This window comes from Lissotriton vulgaris, unplaced genomic scaffold (assembly GCF_964263255.1).
Source record: "Lissotriton vulgaris unplaced genomic scaffold, aLisVul1.2 SCAFFOLD_1127, whole genome shotgun sequence".
In the NCBI taxonomy this organism is placed as follows: Eukaryota; Metazoa; Chordata; class Amphibia; order Caudata; family Salamandridae; genus Lissotriton; species Lissotriton vulgaris.
Genome location: NW_028241743.1, coordinates 254,132 through 276,323, shown reverse-complemented (window position 1 = coordinate 276,323; position 22,192 = coordinate 254,132). Strand labels below are relative to the sequence as shown.

At 42.6% G+C, this 22,192-nt stretch overlaps 1 protein-coding gene across 1 annotated transcript in view; it reads right to left on the bottom strand.

Moving 5' to 3' along the window:
• Positions 1–22,192, bottom strand: part of LOC147669894 (solute carrier family 22 member 23-like) — a 214,641-nt gene that overhangs the window by 34,111 nt on the left and 158,338 nt on the right. The window contains exons 4-5 of the mRNA XM_086948163.1: positions 15,339–15,574; positions 7,593–7,625 (exon numbers count right to left, since the gene is read on the bottom strand). Of these exons, the coding sequence (XP_086804289.1) occupies positions 7,593–7,625; positions 15,339–15,574 (269 nt within the window). The remainder of the gene's footprint in view (positions 1–7,592; positions 7,626–15,338; positions 15,575–22,192) is intronic.

The following is a 22,192-nucleotide window of genomic DNA, read 5'->3' as shown; positions in this document are numbered from 1 at the left end:
CTTTGCCGTTCTCAAGTGGCTAAAACAAATCCTCTGGCTAATTCCACATGCTGCCCAGATAACTAATGCAGGCACTGGTGATTTCCGGACTGGATTATGACAATGTATTGTACCTGGGTGCTGATAAAGCCTCCGTTCACTGTGTGCAGCTCATACAAAATGCGCCTGCCCGACTTTTTTCGGCTGCCTCATCACGTCTCAGTTTCACCTTTGCTCCATCAACTCCATTGGCTCAAGGTGAACAAACATGTCAAGTTCAACACGTTATGCTACATGTTCCGAGCTAAACAAGGTTTGGCGCCCCCTACATACAGTCTGGTCAAACCCTAAGTTCCCACCTGACAGCTGAGATTAGCCAGCCTCTCTATTTTCGGTTTACAGAGTTGGGCTCCCTCATATAAAAGGCCACTTGTCCTCTTACCTTGGCCAGAAACTGTGGAATTCTCTCCCTCTGGAACATAGGATGTGTCAGTTGTTTTTACCTTTTCGTAAGAAACCAAAGACCTTCCTTTATACCCAAGTATAACTTTCCCTGTACTATTTCTGCAAACTTGGCTTGCGCTTTGTCCTGCTTAGCGCTGAGAAACCCTGTTGGGTAGCTGTGCGCTCTATAAATCTTTCATGTGTATATACATATAAAAATATATATATTACCAGCAGGAAAGAGTACTACTGATCAGTATATTAAAGAGAAACAAGGGGGCTCGTACGGTCAATTACTTCATAAAGGTAGAAAAGTAGCATTTGAGCAGACAAAGTAAAGTGGATCAGCATACAAGGGCTACCTAGTGAAGTGTTAATATATTTCTACTGTCAATTAGACATTTATTTCTTGTTGATTTCTTATCCTGTGTTAAGATTTTCTTATAGAATCAGGCTTAGAAATTAATCCTGATCCAAAAAGATTTACTTTTGAAAATATTGGTAATTAATGTGGACAACGATCTGATGGAAGCAATGAAAAGAGAAAAGATGGTCCAAATTGATAAGCTTTCTAGAGAAAACCCCATCACTTGAAAGGAACCCCCCTTGTATAATAGACTGACATGAAGATTGATGTGAACACGCCAAACATTAACACTGGTCTGATTGAGCATAAGGTCGGAGAGACTTTTGAGATCTAAATAAGCATGTTTCAACCAAGAGGCTTGTTAATTGTGTGGATATTTACTCCAGATGATACAAAAAGGCAGGATGAATAACCGGAACAATAATTTGTCTGTGGCAGGACAGAGCATGGTAGATTGCTGCAATAGTATGTAGGTTCAGCCTCACAACAAAAACACAAACAACCCGGTTTAATGACAAAACAAGAAGCTATTGCCAATACCAAATTGAAATCATGAAACAGATAGAGACTAGTAAATCTTCCAGTGTAGTGGGGCATGATTGCCAGAGCAGCAGTGCTTTGAAAATAAATTTGAAATGGTGGGCTTGCAGTTTGCACCCAGTCTAGGAAAATGTGTTCCAAATAGGAAATTATCCAGATACATGAAAGAGGTCATTATTGATTCCATTTTGTTTTAAAGGAACAGCCATCAGTATCAGAAAACTATCCTACCTTGTCAATGCTAAGTCTCCCAGCTAAGATCCAAGCTTAATTTTTACTAGAAATACTAAACAAGTGGATAAAGAAAACAGAACCTTACCCTGTAATAGCATATGTTTAGAAAAGGAATGTCAAGGGAGCATCCTGTAATAGGCCTTACGACTATTTTAAACAAGCACTGGCAAAACAAATATCTAGCATTGTCCTCCACTCCAGTCTTTTGACCATTCTTGTTTTGTCATGTTTTTTGTAAAACTTTATTCTTCAGGAAACTGCTGGGTGTTCATCAATCTAATATTGACTAAAGGCAAAAATGTTTGCTGGCCTCAAAAAACTACACATTACCCGAGTACTCCCTGGCATCGGAGGGAAATCCTTTGTGCGCCCGTTGATGGGCTCATTGTGAAAGGGAAGGATGTTATAAATCACAGTGAAGTCAGCCAAACGGTGAAATGTGCAGACACATTGCCTATTGATACATGCTTGAGTGGCTTGGAGAAAAATGTGAATGACACAACCACAGACAAATAGATGAATTGTGGCTGAAAACCCCTATAGTTAACTATATCATACACATAATGTTAGGGAATTCAAAATGTCGTGGCTAACACCAGCCTAAAAAAAGCCAATCATTCTGCCATTGGCTGCCAGCTTCCTACCTTTGAAAAACAAAGCAAGAAGGAAAGAAAGAAAGAAAGAAAGAAGACTGGCAAAAAAGAAAGTAAGAAGGAAAGAAAGCAGGAAAGAAAGCAGGAAAGGAAGGAAAGCAAGAAAGAATGAAAAAGTTTGAAAGAAGGAAAGAAATAAAGGAAAGAAAGAAGGAGAGGAGGAAAGACAAAAGAAGGCAAGAAGTAAAGATAGAAAGCAAGGAGGAAGTCAAGATGGAATCAAAGATGGAAACAAAGAAGGAAAGAGAAAGGGAAAATAAATAAAAGGAGAGAAGGAAGGAAGGAAAGCAGGAAGGTATGAAAGAAGAAAAGCAAGAAGGAATGAAATGACAAAGAAAGAAAGACAAAGAAATAAAGGAAAGAAGGCAGAAAAGAAAAATGGAAGGAAAGATTGAAAAAAGATGGAAAGAAAAAAGGAAGAAAAAGAAAAGATGAGACGGGAAGAAAAAAGGAAACATGGAAAGGAAGATAAGATGAAAAGAAGGAAGGGAGGAAAGTTGGAAGAAAAGCTGGAAAGAAAGAAAGGAAAAAAGAAAAAAGAAAGTTGAAAAGAAAGCAAGAAAGAAGATAGATAATGAAAAGAAGGAAAGTAGGTATAAGAGAAAGAAATCAAGAAAGAGGAACGCAGGAAATGAGGAAAAGCTAATTGCAAATTAAACATGATCCAATCTGCAGTTCTTCATAGGCAAAGTTTATTAAACAATCATTAATGTATTTGATTCCAGAATAAACGTGTTCTGAAGAATTGACCACGTATGAATTTGCATGTATATTATTGAAGCTTTCAGATTGTGTACTACGTGCATGGTTAAAAGAGAATAACCGAATACGGAACAGTTTCAAATGGACACAATCTATTATGCTGTAAAATACCAACTACGGATACACGGAGGGTCGTCAGTTGCACTCCGCACACCGACGGGCAAAGTCGTTTGCGATGCCACTGCGCGTCTTGTGACTCCGGAGTGGTTTGGCTCCCGCACTTCCTGATTTTGGTCCCCACAGAAGAGGAACCTGCTTGATGATGTACTGACTGCGGATGGTGTAATTAGAAAGGGATGGTGAACGGACTCTACTATATAGATATGTACCACCCTTTTTTTGAGTAGTTAGTTTTAGGTTCTGAAGAAATGCCACGATCATTTTTGACAATATAGGTCATGAAACGTGTTGACTGTCACTTACACTTAAACACTTGATGAGACTATTAGCGTCTCCATAGGCGAGTATACCTTTTTTTAATCATGATATGGAATCCACTAATTAAAGTTAGTTCAGTGGGTTTCCATCATTTTTAATCCACCCACTTTCTACACTCTACTCACCAGTTTATATACACCACACGCCCCCCACACACCCACTTCTTCAATGGCTAAGACTACGGTCTACAAAAGATCTCCGGCAAAGAGCCTCCCTGCGTACCAGTTGGGCATTGCAGCACCAGGCAATCAAGGAGGTGCCCTATGATGAAGCATGTTACAGCAACCAAATGATGGACGGAATGCGGACAATGCAAACATTCTTCCCCCGTCAAAAGATTTGGGTTAAATCCATATGTTCTTTTGCCCACTACGCCACCCCAGTTTGGACCCAGCCATATGCAAATCAGTCTTGACCCTGTGCCCCATGGGAATAGTCCATGACAACCTGCCAGTCCAGGTCCTCTCTGGGCCAGAAACAAGCATCTTGGGACCGGTTTCAGGGCATGTCACCCTTCTTCAGCCAGGCTAGCTTGAATCCAGTGACAGTGAGCAAGGGACCCATGTCTGGGCATACCCATCCCACTTAGGGTGAAAAGTATTACAGCAAACAAATGATGGACGGAATGCTGACAATGCAAACATTATCCCCCCTGTCAAAAGATCTGGGTTAAATCCATCGTTCTTTTGCCCACTACGCCACCCCAGTTTGGACCCAGTCATATGCAAATCAGTCTTGACCCTGTGCCCCATGGGAATAGTCCAGGATTAACTGCCAGGCAAGGTCCTCCATGGACCGGAAACAAGCATCTGGGGACCGGTTTCAGGGTGTGTCACCCTTCTTCAGCCAGGCTAGCTTGAATCCAGTGACACAGTGAGCAAGGGACCCACGTCTGGGCATACCGATCCCACTTAGGGCGAAAAGTGTTACAGCAAACAAATGGCTGGCTTGGCAGTTCGGGCTGGACTATTCCCATGAGGAACAGGGTCAAGGCTGATTTGCATATGACCAGGTCTAAACTGGGGTGTCATGGTGAGCAAAAGAAGGATGGATTTAACCCAGATCTCTTGACTGGGGGTGAAAGCTTTGATTTGTTCAGCATTCCGACCATCAATTGTGTGTCTTTTGCTATGATGAAACATGACACCTTTCGGGGTGTGTGAGGGCCCTGCAATCCTATAGGAGCCACTCCCCCTTCGTCTTTCTCACTAGTAGGAACAGCATAGCTCTTTATTCATAGTGAAATACCAAAAGTAAGATAAACAAAGAACACTTCAAAGGGAATTTCTAAAAGCATTGCCATGGGCAGGAACTGATAAAGCGTGGAATGTGGCCTGTGTTCACAACTCTTAGAAAGGCCCTGTGTTCACCTCAAGTTCTAAAGACAAAGGCAACATTACCTTGTATTCAGATGTCACATTTATTAGTAAGCGCTGTAGTGAAAATTAGGGTAGGGTTTATTTAGTAAATGATAAGTTGTAAAGTATGGTGGGGTAGAGGTGCAAGGCTAGGCAGGTGGCCCACAACTGACCCTAAATATTATCGTAGCATATGCAGAGCAGTCCCTAAATCTTACCAAATGGAGCATTGACGCAAGTAAAACATTACATACATCTATGTCTATGATCAATTAATATGGAAATAGATCCATGAAAAAAACCAGGAATGTTTTTGCATTTGACAGCATATTAAATTGATTTGACGCTCAGTATATGGGGTATATTTTACTGACAATACTGAAAGCTTATATGGTTGTCCCTCCGTTCCTCCTTCTAACACAGTGCCAGACTCTGGCATGTGTTCCTCTATAACTAAATTCTTCTTGACACTTTACAGATCTGTAACTCACCCAGCCACCACCATCTGCGGTCCAACAAGGAACTTTAATCAGGAGCACATCCTTTCACATCATGGCTGTTCAATTTCATTGTCTAGGGCTCCAGGGTGGTCAAGTCATCACAGAAGGAATGACACAAGAGAGTGGTCCACATTCATCCATCCCACACTGGCTTTCCAAACGTCCCACAGACAATCATACGGGGTAGCCAATGGGGTTTTGTCAAGTTGTGACGAAGGATGAGATGAAATATGTAGAGAATAAATGACAGTGCATAAATGACAACCTGTCAGGAGCTTTCGAATATTAGAAAGAACAATTTAGCTGAGTTTATTCTCAATAAGGTTCATTTTTGAGAACTCAGTAGCCCAATCCAAAAAATGGCATACATAAACTTTCTTTAGTGTCTAGAACGCTAGTGTTGAAGTTTAGTGCACAGAAGAAATGAAAAATATCCAACCAATTACCAAACAGTTTCAAAGCATTTAATCTTGTTTTAAGTGATTGCTGGCTTTTTGTTTGATGGCTGGGAACATTCCCTGGAGAAGATATTCACGGAAGACCAACCATATGTTCCTCTTCCTTGCTAATCCTTGCTAACATGGTTTGTATGAGAATGAAATCCCTTTATAAAAAGAAAATTGAATGTTAGTGATACAGAATTCTGGGATCCTCCAAGGCGAAATGTCAGAACAGACTAATGCACATAAACCTTGCATGGCAAGCTGTGGAAGATTGTATTTGCCAAAGATGCCAAACTGACAATTCACAGGCACTAAATTAGTGTAGTGTCTGCAAGTAATTGTTCATGCTGTGTGAGAAAACGCTTTCACCACCATCTACCCTCAAATACACTAGTGATTTACAATCAGAGACGTGGCTGAGGGGAGGACAGGGTGGACAGATCGGTGAGCTGTTGGCAACATTTGGTTGCTTAATCCCGAGACGTTCTCCAATGTCCTCCCATCATTCACTCAGCACTTATAGTGTGCCCCTAAGGAGGGGTGCTGGTCACAAGTAGTAACTGATGAGCGATCCACTTGAAGGGCATACTATAGGATAGAAGAAAATACAGAGGGAACTGGGTACATCTCCACTGTCTCAAGAAGATTGATACAATCCCGTCTCTAATCCCTGCCCAACTAATAGGATTCTCAGTTAATTGATCAACTGAAGTAAAATAAAGTTTGAGGAGCCCGTGCCACTGAAGCCATAAGTCTTGACATTCATGCTGTAGGTCAGACTAGGGGTTATTGGTGTCGGCCAGTGGTTCTTAACCTGTTGTCCGTGGACCACTGGGGATCTGCGAAGTCTACTTAGGGAGCACGTGATTGCTTAGAAAAATAATTTTAACAGATTGATAAAAGGTATATAAATAATATGTGAACATTTTAAAACCATTCTGCAATTGTATAGGAATTTGAAATTGGAAGTTAAAAATATTAACGTTGTATCCTCAGATTGATTTATAGGAGCAGTACAATTGTATAATTCAGCATACAGTATGGACGATGAGTGGTCTCTGTGTATTGTTCAGACAGGGGCGTAGCTTCAGGGTGGGTGTTTGGGGTGTTACACCCTCTAAAAATGATGTATCCAGCAGTAAATAGTTGTGTACAAGTGCTTTTAGTCGGTCATGATGCAGTGTTTGTTTGTTTTTTCCTGGGATTTTCACAGACACACACAGAGACAAACAACTGTCTTTCTTGTCTCGGTTTTAAAGGTCTTAGAAAATGTTGGCTAGTTTGAAAAATATTGTGTTTCTAAGTAGTTTAAATGCACATATCCACTGCTCATACAAAGTATCTTTAAAAGATACTGCAGCGTGATTGTTGGGAAATCTAAAATTCACCCCCCCAATCTAAGCACTTGGGTTCAAATCATCTTAAATGCTTTGCCGGGGAACTGAGCTTCCAGAAATGACTCAGTGGGGGTCCCCAAATACCAATAATGATTCAGTGGGGGTCCCAGATTTCCAGTAATAATTCAGTGGGGGTCCACAGAGTTCAAAAGGAGATCTACCTGGGACTCTTACACTAGTAATGTTAGCATAGAGGGATGAAGCGAAGCAAATCCAAAATCTGGCCTTATCTGGAACTCTTTCGCCTTTCTCGGTAACCACCTCAGTCTGGATGGCTAAAAAGCAACATTTATTCTAGGAAATTTAAGAGTGATGTTCACACAGTAAATTCACGAAGAGAATTTCTTAATATTACCCGTTTCCTGTAGGTACTTTTAATACGCCGTGGTTTTACAGCCACGTTTGAATTGAAAACACTGTATAATCTTTAAGCACACTTAAGGTAAAACACCATGCATAGATATAAAAAAAAAGTACCTGATTCCGGGCGTTGGCTGTATTTCCCAATCACTGAGTCCAGAATGATTCAAATATGGAGGAGAAAAAAAAAGAAGAAAATAATTGACATTAATTCAGGACTAATCACATTAAACGTGAATAAATGATAATTTACGGGCACTTAACCTTTATCTAAAGAAAAGTCCTGTACTCTCAAGCGAGATTATCCACTAGTCCTGGTAAAATATGACCTTTATTTGGGCGCCAGTGCTCTGAAGAATGCTAATTAGGCGGGAACGAGTGGCGAGGAATAATAATGGCCGCTGCGCTGGGAGTGGGAGCTCAGATTCAACAGGGGGCTATTTATGGGGAACAGCAGCGCGCGAACAGATATGTCAGTGGCGCGCGGGCTGAGCTGCAGCGTTGGCTACCACGGGCAAGGACAATTGGCTTCCAAGTAGACGCTGCAACCCTTCAACTCCTGTCTGCACTGTTAACGCCGCTGGTTTGTTTCTCCAAACAAGAGTCTGCACCAGTTCATGCAGAAACTATTAATTGGCTGCCAGCATATACTCACGCCTTGCCAGAGGTAACGCAGCCAGCACTCTCACATACAGGCATTCAAAGAAAGGCATGGGCACTGCAGTCTGAGCTCTGGGCTGACAGGCAGGGGTGAAGCTTCAGGGAGGGGGTTTAGGGTGTTGCATCCCTCTAATAATGTATTTTCTGGTGAATAGTTGGGTACAGGTGCTTTCAGTCGGGCATAGAGAGCTGTCAGTCGGATTTCACCAGGAAGCTTTACATTCACACAGACAAAAACGCACACACACTCTCCCTCAATGTTTTGAAACTTCAAAAATGTTGATTATTTTACAAACGATTGCATGTTCTCTCACTTAGTGTCCCCACCAATCCGTATTCTTCTCCCTTTCCACTGCCCCTTAAGCTCCTCTCATGCGCCTGGCTTGTCTATAATGTATTTTAACGTTGTATGCCAGCGTTATTGTGAGAAAATCTGAAGCTCACACCCCACCAATCTTACTGCCACCCCTGCTGGCAAGGAAGCTCAGCAGTGTGGTGAGGAAATTTGTTTTAACAGGCTTCAGAGTATTGCAAACATGTTTGCATTTTTGCTATCTCATCATCCACCTTACTCTCTCTGCCCCAGACACACAGTGCAGTGGATCACTAACAATGTTTACACATTGTAGTTTATCAGGCCCCATAGGAGCAGAAGGCAGTGTCCCTTGTCAGTGGTTTGCGTGGGTACAAGTAGAGGTGGGGTGGATGGCAAAATATGCAGCTCTGCTCTCAGTGACATGTAAGTGGGATATTGCAAATTCCCTCATACACACACAATTTACTAAAGGGCAGAATGGGATTAGCTGGGATTTTTTTGATTTTTGCAGATGCTCCGTTCCTGGCTGGCTTAATGTTTGTGCTACTAGTCACCTGTCCACCCCCCCCCCCCCCAGCCCTAGTAAGACCAGAAGCCTGATTGGCCCCATTCTCCTCCTGACATGTCAGATCCCCTACCGATTCACTACTATAGCACACCCAGCTCTCAGTAGGGTTTGCACCGGTTAGCACCAGCCAGCCTGCCCTTTTGCACACCCAAGTAGGGCAGAATGGCCACCTCTCTCAGCAGCCGAATCATCATAAGCAGCTCCCACTGTTTAAAGCACCCATCCTAGCTATCTTGCCCTACTACCCGACGGTTCCCCATTGTTTGTGGTGCAACTATGATATAATGACATTGTCTAAGAGACTGTTAGATCCACTGTGGAAACCATGTGTGTGGTACCAGATGGTACACAGAGTACCTGTATTCAGCTCTGCACTGTGCTTCAGTGAGTTAAGGGCTCTTTCATTAGCCGAGAGGCAATGGTCTGACTTAAATGCATCCTGGGGAAACATCACAAGATCAGCTTGGTTGTCAAGTTTTGGCGAGCCTGTTAACATCTCCATATTGACAGTGTCATCTAGTGACACTAAGACAGTGATGTCAGACGGCTGGGCAGTGGCGTAACAAAACTTGAGGGGGCCCCCCTGCAAAGTACATGGAGGCTCCCCCCACGCTGTGAACCCATTCAGGAGCTCTCGGGCCAGGGGCCAGCCACTCATACGCAGTGGTGGAGTGGGCCCTCTGTAGGTTGAGCCCCACCGCACTACTGGGTGTGCGAGGGCTATTGTTTTGTTTCTGGTGAGAGGATAGGTGAAAGAGTGGGTCTGGTAGCTCAGTGGACTAATCCGTCAACTGTGAGGTCAAACTGTGTTTGCCCTCATAGTCACAGATTCAACTCCCAGCAGGTCCACTAAGACTTTCATCCTTCTGGGGTCGATACAATGAATTCCATTGAGTGGGTAACAATAAACATCAGTTATTCAATGCCAAGATACCCTTCTGCTTGTACGTGTGCTTTACAAATACATATGTTTTATGAGAGGATAAGTAAGTGTGAGGATAGAGACATGGGTGGCTGAAAGGATGACAGAGTAAAGGGAAGTTTTAGAGGATGGATGGATGGAAATCTGAGGAAGGGCGAATAGATGGTAGAGTAAATGAAAATCTTGGAGGAGGGATGGATAAAATGACCAATGGATGGAATGGTGAACGATTGAAAGTTGGATGAAATAATGAATGGATGACAGAATGTAAAGGTGAAATGATTGATAGCAGAAGGTGGATGGGAGGGAGAAAGGATGAATGAACAGACTCACTTGCTGCGCTTGCTTGGTGCCATCAGAGCTTTTGTTCGAAGTGGACGGATATTCTAATGTTCTGGCTACTCCGTTATACACAGGGATGTCTCGCACTCTGCATTCACCCAGCCGTTCCTCTTCCCATGCATTCAGACAGACATGGCTCTCACCCTGCATTTACACAGTCACATACTCCCCCCTGAACTCGTGACTCACCCTCTACTTAGGCGAGCACACCTCCCACTTTGCACTCACGTGAGCACACCACTCACCCTGCACACACACACTGACGGGACTCACTCTGCTCACATAGGCACCCCTCTCACCCTGCACTCACATGGGTAGACCACTACTCACTCGGAGGCACACCCCTCCTTGTGCACTCACATGGGAACATCCTCCCCCATGCACTCACCAAGGTTTATCTTTCATCGTGCATTTACAAGAGCTCGAATATCCCCCTGCATTCTCTGTTGTGCCCGTGCATTTACAAGAGCTCAGATCTCACCATGCACTCACATATGCTCACCTCTCACCATGCACTGTCACACACTCACCTTTCCCCATGCACTAACATAGGTACGCCTCTTCCCCCTTAATCCACACAGACTACTCTCGCACATAGGCATGTCACTCACCCTGCATGAACATCAGCTCACGTCTCAACCAGCACTCACAGAGGTACACCCTGCATTCACAAGGTCTGAAATACATTCACAGAGGCCCCCCTTTCACACTCCATTCAAACGGCCCAGCTGTCACTCTGAACACACATGGGCTAAAACTTCACTTGGTGCTCTGACAGGTACATTCAGGGCTTTTAGTGGGCCGGGTCTCGCCGGTGCTGAGCACCCAGCTGTTTTTTTAAAGTAAGCCTCAAAATGGGTCGCTGTCGGGCTCTGTTTTGTACCCTGGCGCAGGCGGGCTGCAGTGACAGCAGGCACATCTATGTGTGCGTGCTCACACTGCTCACTTCTCACTAGTGGAGAAGTTACGGCAGGGCTTTAAGTGGAATGAAAACATTGGGGGGGGGGGGTCTTTCAATGGGGTGTGGGTAATGTAATTAAGGGCATGGCTTAAAAACATGCATGCTAAAAATCTGTTCTTAGCATAGTGTGTCGCCCGACTTTTATTTTTCTGTCTCTTTCATTGCATCCAGATATATGATATAACAAGTAACATCATACCTACAACAAGTCAGGACAATTGCCATTGTCAATGTTTGTTAGTTGCTCAAGATAAATAAGCAGAAACTATGACTCGTTGTATATAATATTGAAAAAGCTTCCAATTAAAGCAGTGGTGACACCACAACAATGTTGCTGCTCCTGAATTTCAAAAAGAGAAGGGAAATATAGAGAGAAAATGACTCTCTTTAAAGGATTTCCCTTTCACTACAATGCTCGCTGGGCATGGCGTTGTGCCATAACCTCTCCACTAGTGAGAAGGGAGCAGTGTGAGCAGTGAAAATTGATGTGTCTGTTGTCACTTCAGTCCGGAAAAAAATGGACCGCCTGTGCTAGAGCACAAAATAGAGCCCGGTAGGGACCTGTTTCGAGGCCCCCTTTAAAAAACTGCTGGTGCTCAGACCCGGTGAGACCCGGACCACTTAAAGCCCTGAGTTACAGCATGACATCATGCCAGGGGAGCATTCATGGGGAAGCCAAATCCTTTGAAATGCTGAGGAGCGCCGAGTGAGGCCGCTCCCACCTATCCTGGCGCTGCTGACATGCTGCATGTGATCAGCATCAGGATTGGGCAAGGGAGTGCCAGCATTCGGTTCCAGTAAAGATGAGGTACAGAGTGAGGATGTCACGTCAGATATGTTTTATTTTTATATAATATTTTCTCTGCGCGTGCCCGCTCCACCTCCTCCTGGTAGATGCCTGCCGCCACTGGTGTCCTGCTGCAGCCCCGGCCCACCAGGTGCCACTGCATCTTTAAATCGAAAAGAACTTGAGGGTTCCTAACCACAAATAGCTTGCAGGTGCACCTGTCTCTGATGAGGACTGTGCTATTATCCAGAGTAGGTTGTCAAGCTCAGGGACAGGTGCCTACCCTTAGGATCATCTGTTCACTCACTCGAGAGCTGGTAGCAGGTAACTAACTGCATGTGATCTGCGCACCACCGCTGTATGCAAGAGACTGTTGGTGTATCTCCCTCTATTGCAACCTCTTTTTTTTTGTGTTCATTTCAGAAAGGAAAATTGTCTTACTTAAGAATTTCCAAATCGCAATTCCAGAAATAAGCACAGGAAGTGTACGCAAATTTACCAGATTAAAGAACAACTATTCCGTCGGCCAGTAGTGAGAAAGTGCATTAGCGTCTCGTTTCAGGCTTGCCATTGCCAACATAGAAGTTTTAGCTAAAACGAAGGATATGAATGTATTTCTTGACATATGACATGCCTGCCTACTACACAGTGGTTGAGATGTGAAAAATAATCGCCATGAGGCAACTTCGACAGAGGGCCCCCCTGCGCGATGTGCTGAAGATGCCCCTCACACTAACACCAGTAGGGGCTGAGGGGGGCCCCTCCAGTATGGGTAAGACTGGGGCCCCCCCCGCACTGCGGGGGCTGCGTGGGCCTTTGTTACGCCCCTGCGGCTGGGTTGTTCAAGCATTGATGTTTTTGAACCACAACACATTCCTCGGCAGTCAAGTGTCTTCTCTTGTGGCCTTAACTATTATTCTTACGGCCAGCCCCTCTCAAAAGCAGCTGAACTATCAGCAACTTGTTCAAAACGGCCACTTGTCATTGGTATGGTGTATTGAACCTGTACCTGATCACCCACGTGGGTGTGGGATGGCTTCACATCTTAGTGATCTCTCACTTGTTGGCTGCTGGTCTGTGTCTGAGAGCAGGTGACCCATATGATTACTCAGGTCATAAGTGTGAGGTTGATACATCGTTCCAATCCGGGGGCTCGGATAAGTAAAGCCTGCCCTCTAGAGGGATTACTTTTTGATCTGCACAAGGCCGGTGTTGGACACAGCTTCCATGGGCATGGTACACATGGTGGATAGTTCAAACGATACCTGCCTAATTCGATTGTATTGGGGGACCTGCCATATACTCATCAACTGAAGAAGTCTGAAAGCGTGCGAGGCTTTTTTTTATATGGACCCGATGCTTCTAGTCCAGGCCTTCCCCACCATAGTGTTGCCTAGCCCATGCAATGTAAAACCTATCCACACCCATTAGCCTTAAGGTAGGCTTAGTGAAGTATGATTTGCTTCTAGTTTAGTCTGAATTCACCTGATTAATGAAGTGCAGGAAAGGGCAGGTTGCATAATCCCATTATTGACGAGCTCATTAGTATTTGCTAGAGTCATAAATATTTTTCATACTACAGTGGTGTCATAATGCAGCAGGAGTTAACTTCTGGCAGATTCATTATTTTCGTTTATGGCCGCAAGGTAGTTGGAGAAGTAGGTCCACCATACAGTTTACACTTGTGTGTGTCTGAGTTGGAAGAATCAAGTGGGAGGGCAATTGTCACCATTGTTTTCACTAAAGTAGGTGCTTGTTCCGGGTTGCCAGCCGTGTTTGTTGACTGTCATCTGGTTGCCATCCTTCACAGTCAGTTATTGGATCCCCAGTGGAACCTTTCTGCAAAGGGGACAGACTCGTATTCAAATACACACTGACTTTGGAGGATGGAAAAGCCCTTTTTGTTGTAACTAGTTCACAACTGGGACCACTGAGCAAGGATATATATTTTAGAGCTGTGAGCCTAGCTCTTTACATTGATTTGGTCTCTGGGAGAGTGTAAACATAACACATTTCTACTGCTACAACAACATGAGAAGGCCAGTGAGGACCAATGTGTGAAATAATGTCAACTGCAAATAAGCTGAGATTTTTACCACCTTGTGAAATGGAGCCATAGAGACTTAGCACTTAAGCAAAGCATGCACCCCTGAAACCAGCACTCCTGCTGGATTTCTGATGGTTGGGAAGGCAATGAGAAATTGCAATAGAGCAAAAAAAAAAAAAAAACCTAGTTCACAAAAGCAGAAAAAGTAAAACTCAACTGAACAGTGTAACAAAGCCTCATGGATTTCATCTCTAGTTCCTCTTTTATGCTGTAGGGAAATGGAGAATGAGAACTAGTGAGGAGGCAAGGTACACGGCGTCCTACTTGGTCTTAGGAAAACAAGAAACCGAACTGAAATAAGTACATGCAGTATGACATGGGTGGGCTTTAGGATGTATGGTGTAGTCTTTGGTCCTCAACACATTCTGGACATACTTTTCAAGGTCAGCAGGATGAAACAGGCAATTCTTATGAAGTGGACACAAGAAGAAAATCGTGGGGTACTTTGTGTGTACATGTTTGGCTACAATGTACTCAACACCCAAAATTATATTGGATTTTTTATATTTTACTCAGCTCAGATAAAGTGCCATGTCTCCTCTATTGGAATAGGCTGCCATCTAAAAAAAATTTTGGGCAGAAATCATTAATTTTATACCAATGGTAGAGAGTTTGAAATCAAGTATAACATTTGTGGGCTACACAAAAGCATGGGTGGGAGGTGGGGTGGCATAGACTTGTTTGTAAAGTAATTCTTGCAGATTTTCAACAGAGTAAGTTAATTTTGTCATTATTCCCGTTATTCCTAAATACAGTAAACGCACTGAAAAACAGTCTGAACTTCTAGTACCAAATTATGAACACCCAGTTTAAATGATTCATCAACACTGCCCAGGTTTCCTCTAGAGGTATGACGTGGAAGAAAGGCACAATATGTGGTTTGAGCTGTGAAGACTTCCTTAAAACATTTTTCCCAATTCTTTAAACAAACTAATTACTGTCCCAGAGGGTAATATGCGTTTTCCACCTTACTAAAGTGTTTGCTAACAAAGCTCAGATGGAAACAACTCTTTAATTACCAGAAGCAGCAAAGCAAGGACGTCATGGGCCCTAATACAAGAAGGAAAATGATTCTGATCCCTGGTAGGATAGAAAAAGAATAAACGAGGGACTCTGAAATCACTGCATTGCTTTTGCCCCGCAGCACCTACTATGCTGAAGAGAGCTGTGTCCCTCCGCACAAGGACCTTTGTTACTTACAGTTAAGTAGGCCGAGCTGCAGAAGGGATGCCAGGGCAGTCAGGATCATAAACAGCAACAGTCCACCTCTTCGGCCCATGAACCCCACGACAGGGCACATAGCCACGCATGATGCCAACGCAATGCCTGCCATGGTATAGTAGTCCGCATAGAAGTTGTGCAAAATGGTCATGATTTTCATTTCCGGATCCATCATACTTCTGGCAAAACAGTGGTGTATCCCAAAACCAGTCAACCTACACGGTAAAAGCATACATATTGTTTACATCTTTGTTTATTGTGCAAATTTCGCAGTCAATAACTAAAGGAAAAGGAATTAAGAAAAGGACATTAAAGAGGGTGTTGTTGAACATCATCTATATGGGGCTCAATCCCTTCAAACTTAAGCTCAGAAGAGTCTGTACTTTTCTTGACTCACCTTTCACGTTCGTACATATGGTTTTCGATATTGATACATATATTGATTAATTTGTTTCATTTAAAATTGCAATTATTTAAGAAATTCTTAAAACCTCAAAACAAAGTACAGCTCTTTTTCTGAGAAAATGTAATTCATGGCAACAGCTACATGACCACAACCTGCAGTATCCCCTCCTCTGCCCTGCGTACATAAATGTGGGCTGCAGGATGTGTGAGTACCAAAGGAGAAGCAATGAGAAGGGAGAGCTGCTAGGGACACCAACAAAGAAAAATGCCACTAGTCTCTCCTTCTCTTCCAGTGAGGGTTGTTCAGTTTTCTGTGTTCAGATCGCATCCTCACACGCCATGTTCTACATTATTCCTACTTGTGAGCATTTTGTAAAAACCTTTAATTAAATGATATCAGTGAACTTTGAACACTTAAACGGACTATTTAAGCTGTGAATTGAAGCAGTCGTAAAACTGATTTGAAATCAAGATCTAAAACCTTGTGTGATTAATATGCATTTCAAAGTAAAACAAAATATTACACATCTCCAAAGTAGGAAGCAACAGAGTCAGCACATGTGATATGGAAAATAGGACAATTGCCTTAAAGGAGCCATTGTTCTGTTGTACTGTATGACACATGCACATATTTTATATTCCCTCAATGAAAATATTTGTGAAGTGAATGACCGGTGCTTAAACTTTCAAGAAATTCTTCACTTTCCAATCCACTAATTCTATCTGATCTTTCCTTTCCCAGATGATGTTTTAATTGTCTATGCCATAAAAACTCATTATTGGTGTGAGAAAAGGAGATTGATAACATATCTGCTACAGAGTGCAAACATGAGAAAACAGACCTGTGAGACTACATTTTTAATCAACTGTGGTCTTCAGCACTGAATGATTCGTTGTTGACAGGCTAGCAACCCTTCGGATAAGTAAAGTACAGACAAAGTGCAGACGTAACAGTAGTCATTTAAGTGCGGTGTCATATCTACCTCATTGTTTTATTCTAATATTTGGCAAATGGGGTGTATATGTTTGCCTGCTGGCAACCTTAAAAGTTTCAAGCACAAGTGTGCCCATAGGATGATTTTACTTGTTTCACAAGGAGGGCAGGTTGACTGTGTATCTATGAAAAATGCCAACTCTGGGGAAGTAAACTTACTGGTAAATTCTGAAGTTACAATTTCTGCATGCAAGTATGTAATTATTGCCACGTGTCTATTAGAATATTGTTCGATTGTACCTCTGGAAACTTTTCTCAACTCATTATTGCACAAAGTGACAAACCAATTTCCGCTTGGACATGCGTTACGCACATCAATCCTGCCCTTTGCTTTAAGTTCTTGGATCCGTTGAGACAGTATTTCGATGTTCCTTCATGGTTTGAGTACAAAGAGTATTTTTTGCTTACGTTTTGGGTTCTCTAAGAATGTCATACGTGAAATGTATTAGTTTAAAAAAAATTAAGTTGGAACCATGATATGAAAAAGATAAGGCACGGAGGACATATAGGTCCTGGGTTTGTGACACCATTAATTTGAGAATTGAAGAAGGTTGATGTGCCACATTTGCCGCACCCAGTATGGTTCAATGAGAACTGTTCTGTACACTTCTAGTTCAATTTGCCAAATGATGCGGTTGTGTGTGTTCCTGGTGGAAATGCATAGATCAACTATCGGATAGCTGCCCTTTATGGCAGACATTTTTTGCACCTCTTAGAGTTTCCACTCGACATGTTCCCAGGCACTTGCTCAAGGCATCTGCCAGGCTCACTTCCCCAGGACGTCTTGCAATCAGAGGAATGCTGTAAAGAATATTTCAGTTTCATGGCTCTTGAGTTTCATTGAAGAGTTGGTGCAGTCCAATATCTCCCGCCTTATGTATACAAAAACATTGTGGTTGTGTTTGCCTATATTTCATATGGGTGTCTTCTCTTCTCATCGGTTGCTGTCAGTTAGGATTAGTATAGAAGTGTCCCCATCCACAAGCCATGCATCTGTGTTGGCTTTTTTATGAGACACCGACTACTGGGAAAAAATTCTGCCCAGCAGATTTTTTTCAATTAATTTCTTTTATTTATATTTTTACTTTATTATGCTTGCTGCAAAAACACGTGAGGCCTTCGGGTAAAATGTAGATGGTAGTCTCAGTAGTAGATGCTGAGAAGGACCAAAGCTCCAGAGGACCTTGAACTATAGTCTAGGAGAACCTCAGAGGTCAAACTGTAGAGCCTTTAAAAAGACCAACCATGGTAAACATCAGAGTGGAGGATAACTTCTTGAGCACTTGGCCTGATTGAGGTGCATGGGGTGGATACTTACAGAGTCTGTGCAATACTGCAAATTTATGCAAAGGCTTAATGGAAACGGTGGATCTGGAGTTCCCACCACTATTTCAGGAGAACTTTGTCACATGCTAATGTGAGCAGCCAGGCTGTTCCACATATAAGAACATTCTACATGGAATGATCTGCCATCAAATTCTTTGATTCTGCATGTCTTGGTGGCAGGAGGACGTCATCGTTTGATCTCAGCTTCATCGAGGACACCTATTACTGGAGATCTTGTAGAGAGTCCCAGGTGCATGCCATACAGTACTCTATAGATCAAGTGCACAGTTTTGGTCTGCCACCTGTGTCCGATAGGGAGGCAGTGTAGCATTTTAAGGGCATGGGCATTATACGGTTAAATGGTTCTATTGGTTTTGGGCCTATGTCAAATCAATAAACAAGCATGTTTTTCGAGACTTTGGAAGATTGAGAAGCTTTTTCTAAGAGCTCCTCATCTTTCCATCAGTAGAGATGCATTTGCATGCTTAGGAATAACTAAACAGGAGCCATCCTCTTTTCATACACTTCCTTCCACTGCAAGACCGGATGTTCTTGGAAATAACACATCCAAAACCAGCCATGGAAGATCATGGCAAAAGCACAACAACTCTGTTCAAAGCAAGACCTTGTAAAGCATGATAGGAGTGCTGCCCTCTCATCTGAATTTCTTGCATCTTCGCATTAAATGATTCATCCTTCGATCCACAGAGTCGATACCTGTTTCACTTGTATTGAAAACAACCACTAGGAAGGTGCTCTTCTGGGATGAACTGAGTCAAGACCTATTCCACTTTAATGACAAGCCAATAGTTTGCTGAACACCTGGGACTGCTAGTTGTAGAAAAATGCACTCTGAGAGGATGCCTCTCAAAAACAATGTCTAAATAATTATAAACAATGGTGCCCAAGTCTACACAAGTGATGTGCTACTCTCGACATACACAACATTGAAAAAAAACCTTTGTGGTAGATTTCAGGTAAAGAAAATAGCACCATGAATTGAAAGTGTTAGTTGTTAACCATGGGACATTTCAGATTTTTAAACACAAAACTGGGACGTGAAAAAAATGATTGTAGTAGTATTCAATGTAGCAAAACATTCAGTATTACTGCTTTTAGAGAATTTTAGCAATGAACTGTTGATTCTGTTGATTTAGAATCATATCTTAAACTCAATGAGGTAATGCTCTGCCACTTTTGCTAGTGATCAGACATTCAGCCATTTACCGAGGTGATAAAAAAAGGAAGAGGCCATATGTTTGAATCAGACATATCTTGGCATTTGTTTATACTTTTCCAGATCCTCCTTAAGTGCCCCACTTTGTTGCCATTGTTAACAGTTGGGGTGGTTATTATAACTCTTAAAGGCTTGGTGGAAAAAAACTTTCTTTGCCTGTGCCAGTCACCGCCATTGAGCTACCCAAAAGTAATAGGAAAAAAAGAGACCTTGCAACCTCCTTGTAGACTTGTATTTGGCAGGGCTTTATATGGCTTCAGATAAAATGGCAGTTCTGCATCAAAAGGCATTCACATCTTTTCCTTCACAATTAATACCCTTATGCTACCTTTTCCTTTTTAAGCCTGCACCCTTACCAAGCTGTCAGATTCCACTTTCTGCTAAGGCTCCTCCTGATACTTTTATTATGTGGATTAATGCTATTTCACCTTCCAAAAGGTCATTGATTGTTTACTTCTTGTCTGGTGTAAAGAACTCCAGAAACAGACAGGCATGGCAAATTTCATTTCCCAGTGAGTTGTGTTTTTCAGAGAAATGGCAACTTAACATTACCCCAGCAACATCCATAACATTACTTCCATAGACGTCCAGTTTGCGTCCTTCCTTGCTCTGTGGAACTGAGTATGAGCAAGATTGGTTCTTGCAGCACCTCATAGTTCCCACAGATATTAAGCATGTCAGAATGTGTTGGCCCCATAAGGAATCAGGGTGCAGATAACAGATATTTTCTATTAAAAACCACAAAATGGCCCAGGCGTGGTGGGAAATTCCCATCACCATAAGACTAACTTTGTAAACCTTTTCCCCAAAAATATATATTGTCCATGGACTTACAAGCATACACAAAAGATCAGAAAGAAAACATTATTTTTAACCTTTACTGGCTTCCAGTTTGTACATTTTAAATCCTTTGCTGCTCTTAGTAAACAGAAATACACTTTCTTTCAAGAGAGAGCCCAACACAGGCATTCCAGCAAGCCCTGGTCACATACAATCCAATCGGCCAGGACCTTCATACATGAAGAAAGTGTCTTCATCTATGCCCACTTGGTCTTAATCATTCCGTTGAAATCAGCAGTAGGAGGAGAAAACAAAGAAAATCAGGTCATCTTCACAGCCCTTGTGAACGCAGGAGAACAAGGCAAGCCAGGTCAATAGTTTTACTTCTTGCACATGGAAGTCTCAGCAACCCAGAATTCCACTAAGTGTGGTGTAGCAAGATCAGGTGGGGCACAAAGTGAATAAATGGAAACGTGCTGGGCCGACGTAAAGCACTGAAGCCAGTTGCCATGGGTAAGTGCATTTGAGAAGACAAGGATGTCCAGATTGGATTATGTGAGCTGGTGAGAAGTATAGAATTCAAATAGGACCATTGTTTCCAGATTTTGAACAGCTCAGGTGAGTAGCAAGAGTACACTCTATGGCAGTCAGTAGTTGCATCTAGATGAAACATGGATGTCATCTTGGAATTGTATAAGTATAGAAAACACTGCATGTAGATGCAACATGACCACCATCTTGGAAGAATACAAAATAACATTCCAAGATGGCTGCCATCCACAGCAGCTGGCATTGCCAATGCTTGCACCACGGATCACACGCTCTAGCAAAGCCAATAGCAGCAGCGGTGACAGGCACCAGGTGGAGACTTGTTAGGAAAGACAGCAGGAGACAAACAGGGGAGTGGGGAGAGGGAGGGATATTGGGTATCAGCAGTCATTGGTGTCAGGCGTGTAGGAGGGGAGGCAGATGTAGGGTGGGAAGAGAGGTGGTGAGAGTGAATCGGAGGCAGTGCAGAAGAAGGGTAGATACAGAGGATAACTGGAGAGGCAGGGGGTGATTGCGAGCGAGGGGAGAGACATCGGGACGAAGCAGCAGGACATGCACTCAGTAGGTGCTGTAGCTGAAATGCTATAGAAACCTGCAAAAAGGAAAATAGTTCCCCAACATCAGCAGCATAAGGATACACATCTAATCACAAATTAAGGTGAAACTTAAATGGTCCAGGGGTCGGTCAAACACAGAATATGGAAAACAGCCTTGGAATCAGGAGCAGGGAATAAACTAGACAAGAAAGTCATCCAATCATGAGCAAAGACCAGATCCAAAGTCCACTGCTAGCATAAAGTATTGAATGCTCTGTGACAGTCAGCTAAAGCAGTCTGTAGCAAGACTGCATAAAGCACTGTTTCTCTATGACTCGTACCTTTTCCCTCAGCTGCCTTAAAACTCCTTTTCCTGTGCAGAAGACACGTAGGAACATTTAGATTACTTCCAAGTCTCAAACTCTCTAAAACCTTTTAGTCAATTATTTTTTGTGTTACCAGAGCACGAACATCTGCTACTTTCATATTATTGCTTTCTTGCAGCATGAAATGTAACCTTTCACACTTCAGCAGCCCTTTAATATTTAATTTAAAGGGAGTTAAATTGTAATGTGTCAAAAGGTTTATTTGTTTCTCTTACTCCATTTGAACCGTTTCATTTTTGCTTCCAGCTGCGTTATGCTGTGTTCTTATTCTTGGCAAAGTTCCCAGTCACTCCTCCTTCCTGGCTTGTAACACTGCTCTCATCCGCCTCGCGGATGTCTATTTAAATGCTTCCTATAGTGCTTTTTTCCTGAAGATATGGTTTGTATTTTTTTTTACCTCTTCTGTTGGTTGGCAACTTAGTTTCTACATCGCAGAAAGCAAGTTGCTAAACAGTATTTTATTTTGGAAGCAATTAACAAAGTGGTGGACATACTCTAGAATAGGTTTCCAAAAATCTTAAAACATGGTGAGATTTGAAATCACAAAAATGTGCGAGTATTTTTATTATAAATTATTAGTACTATTCTCTTCCACTAATTAATTGGAGAAATGATCAGGA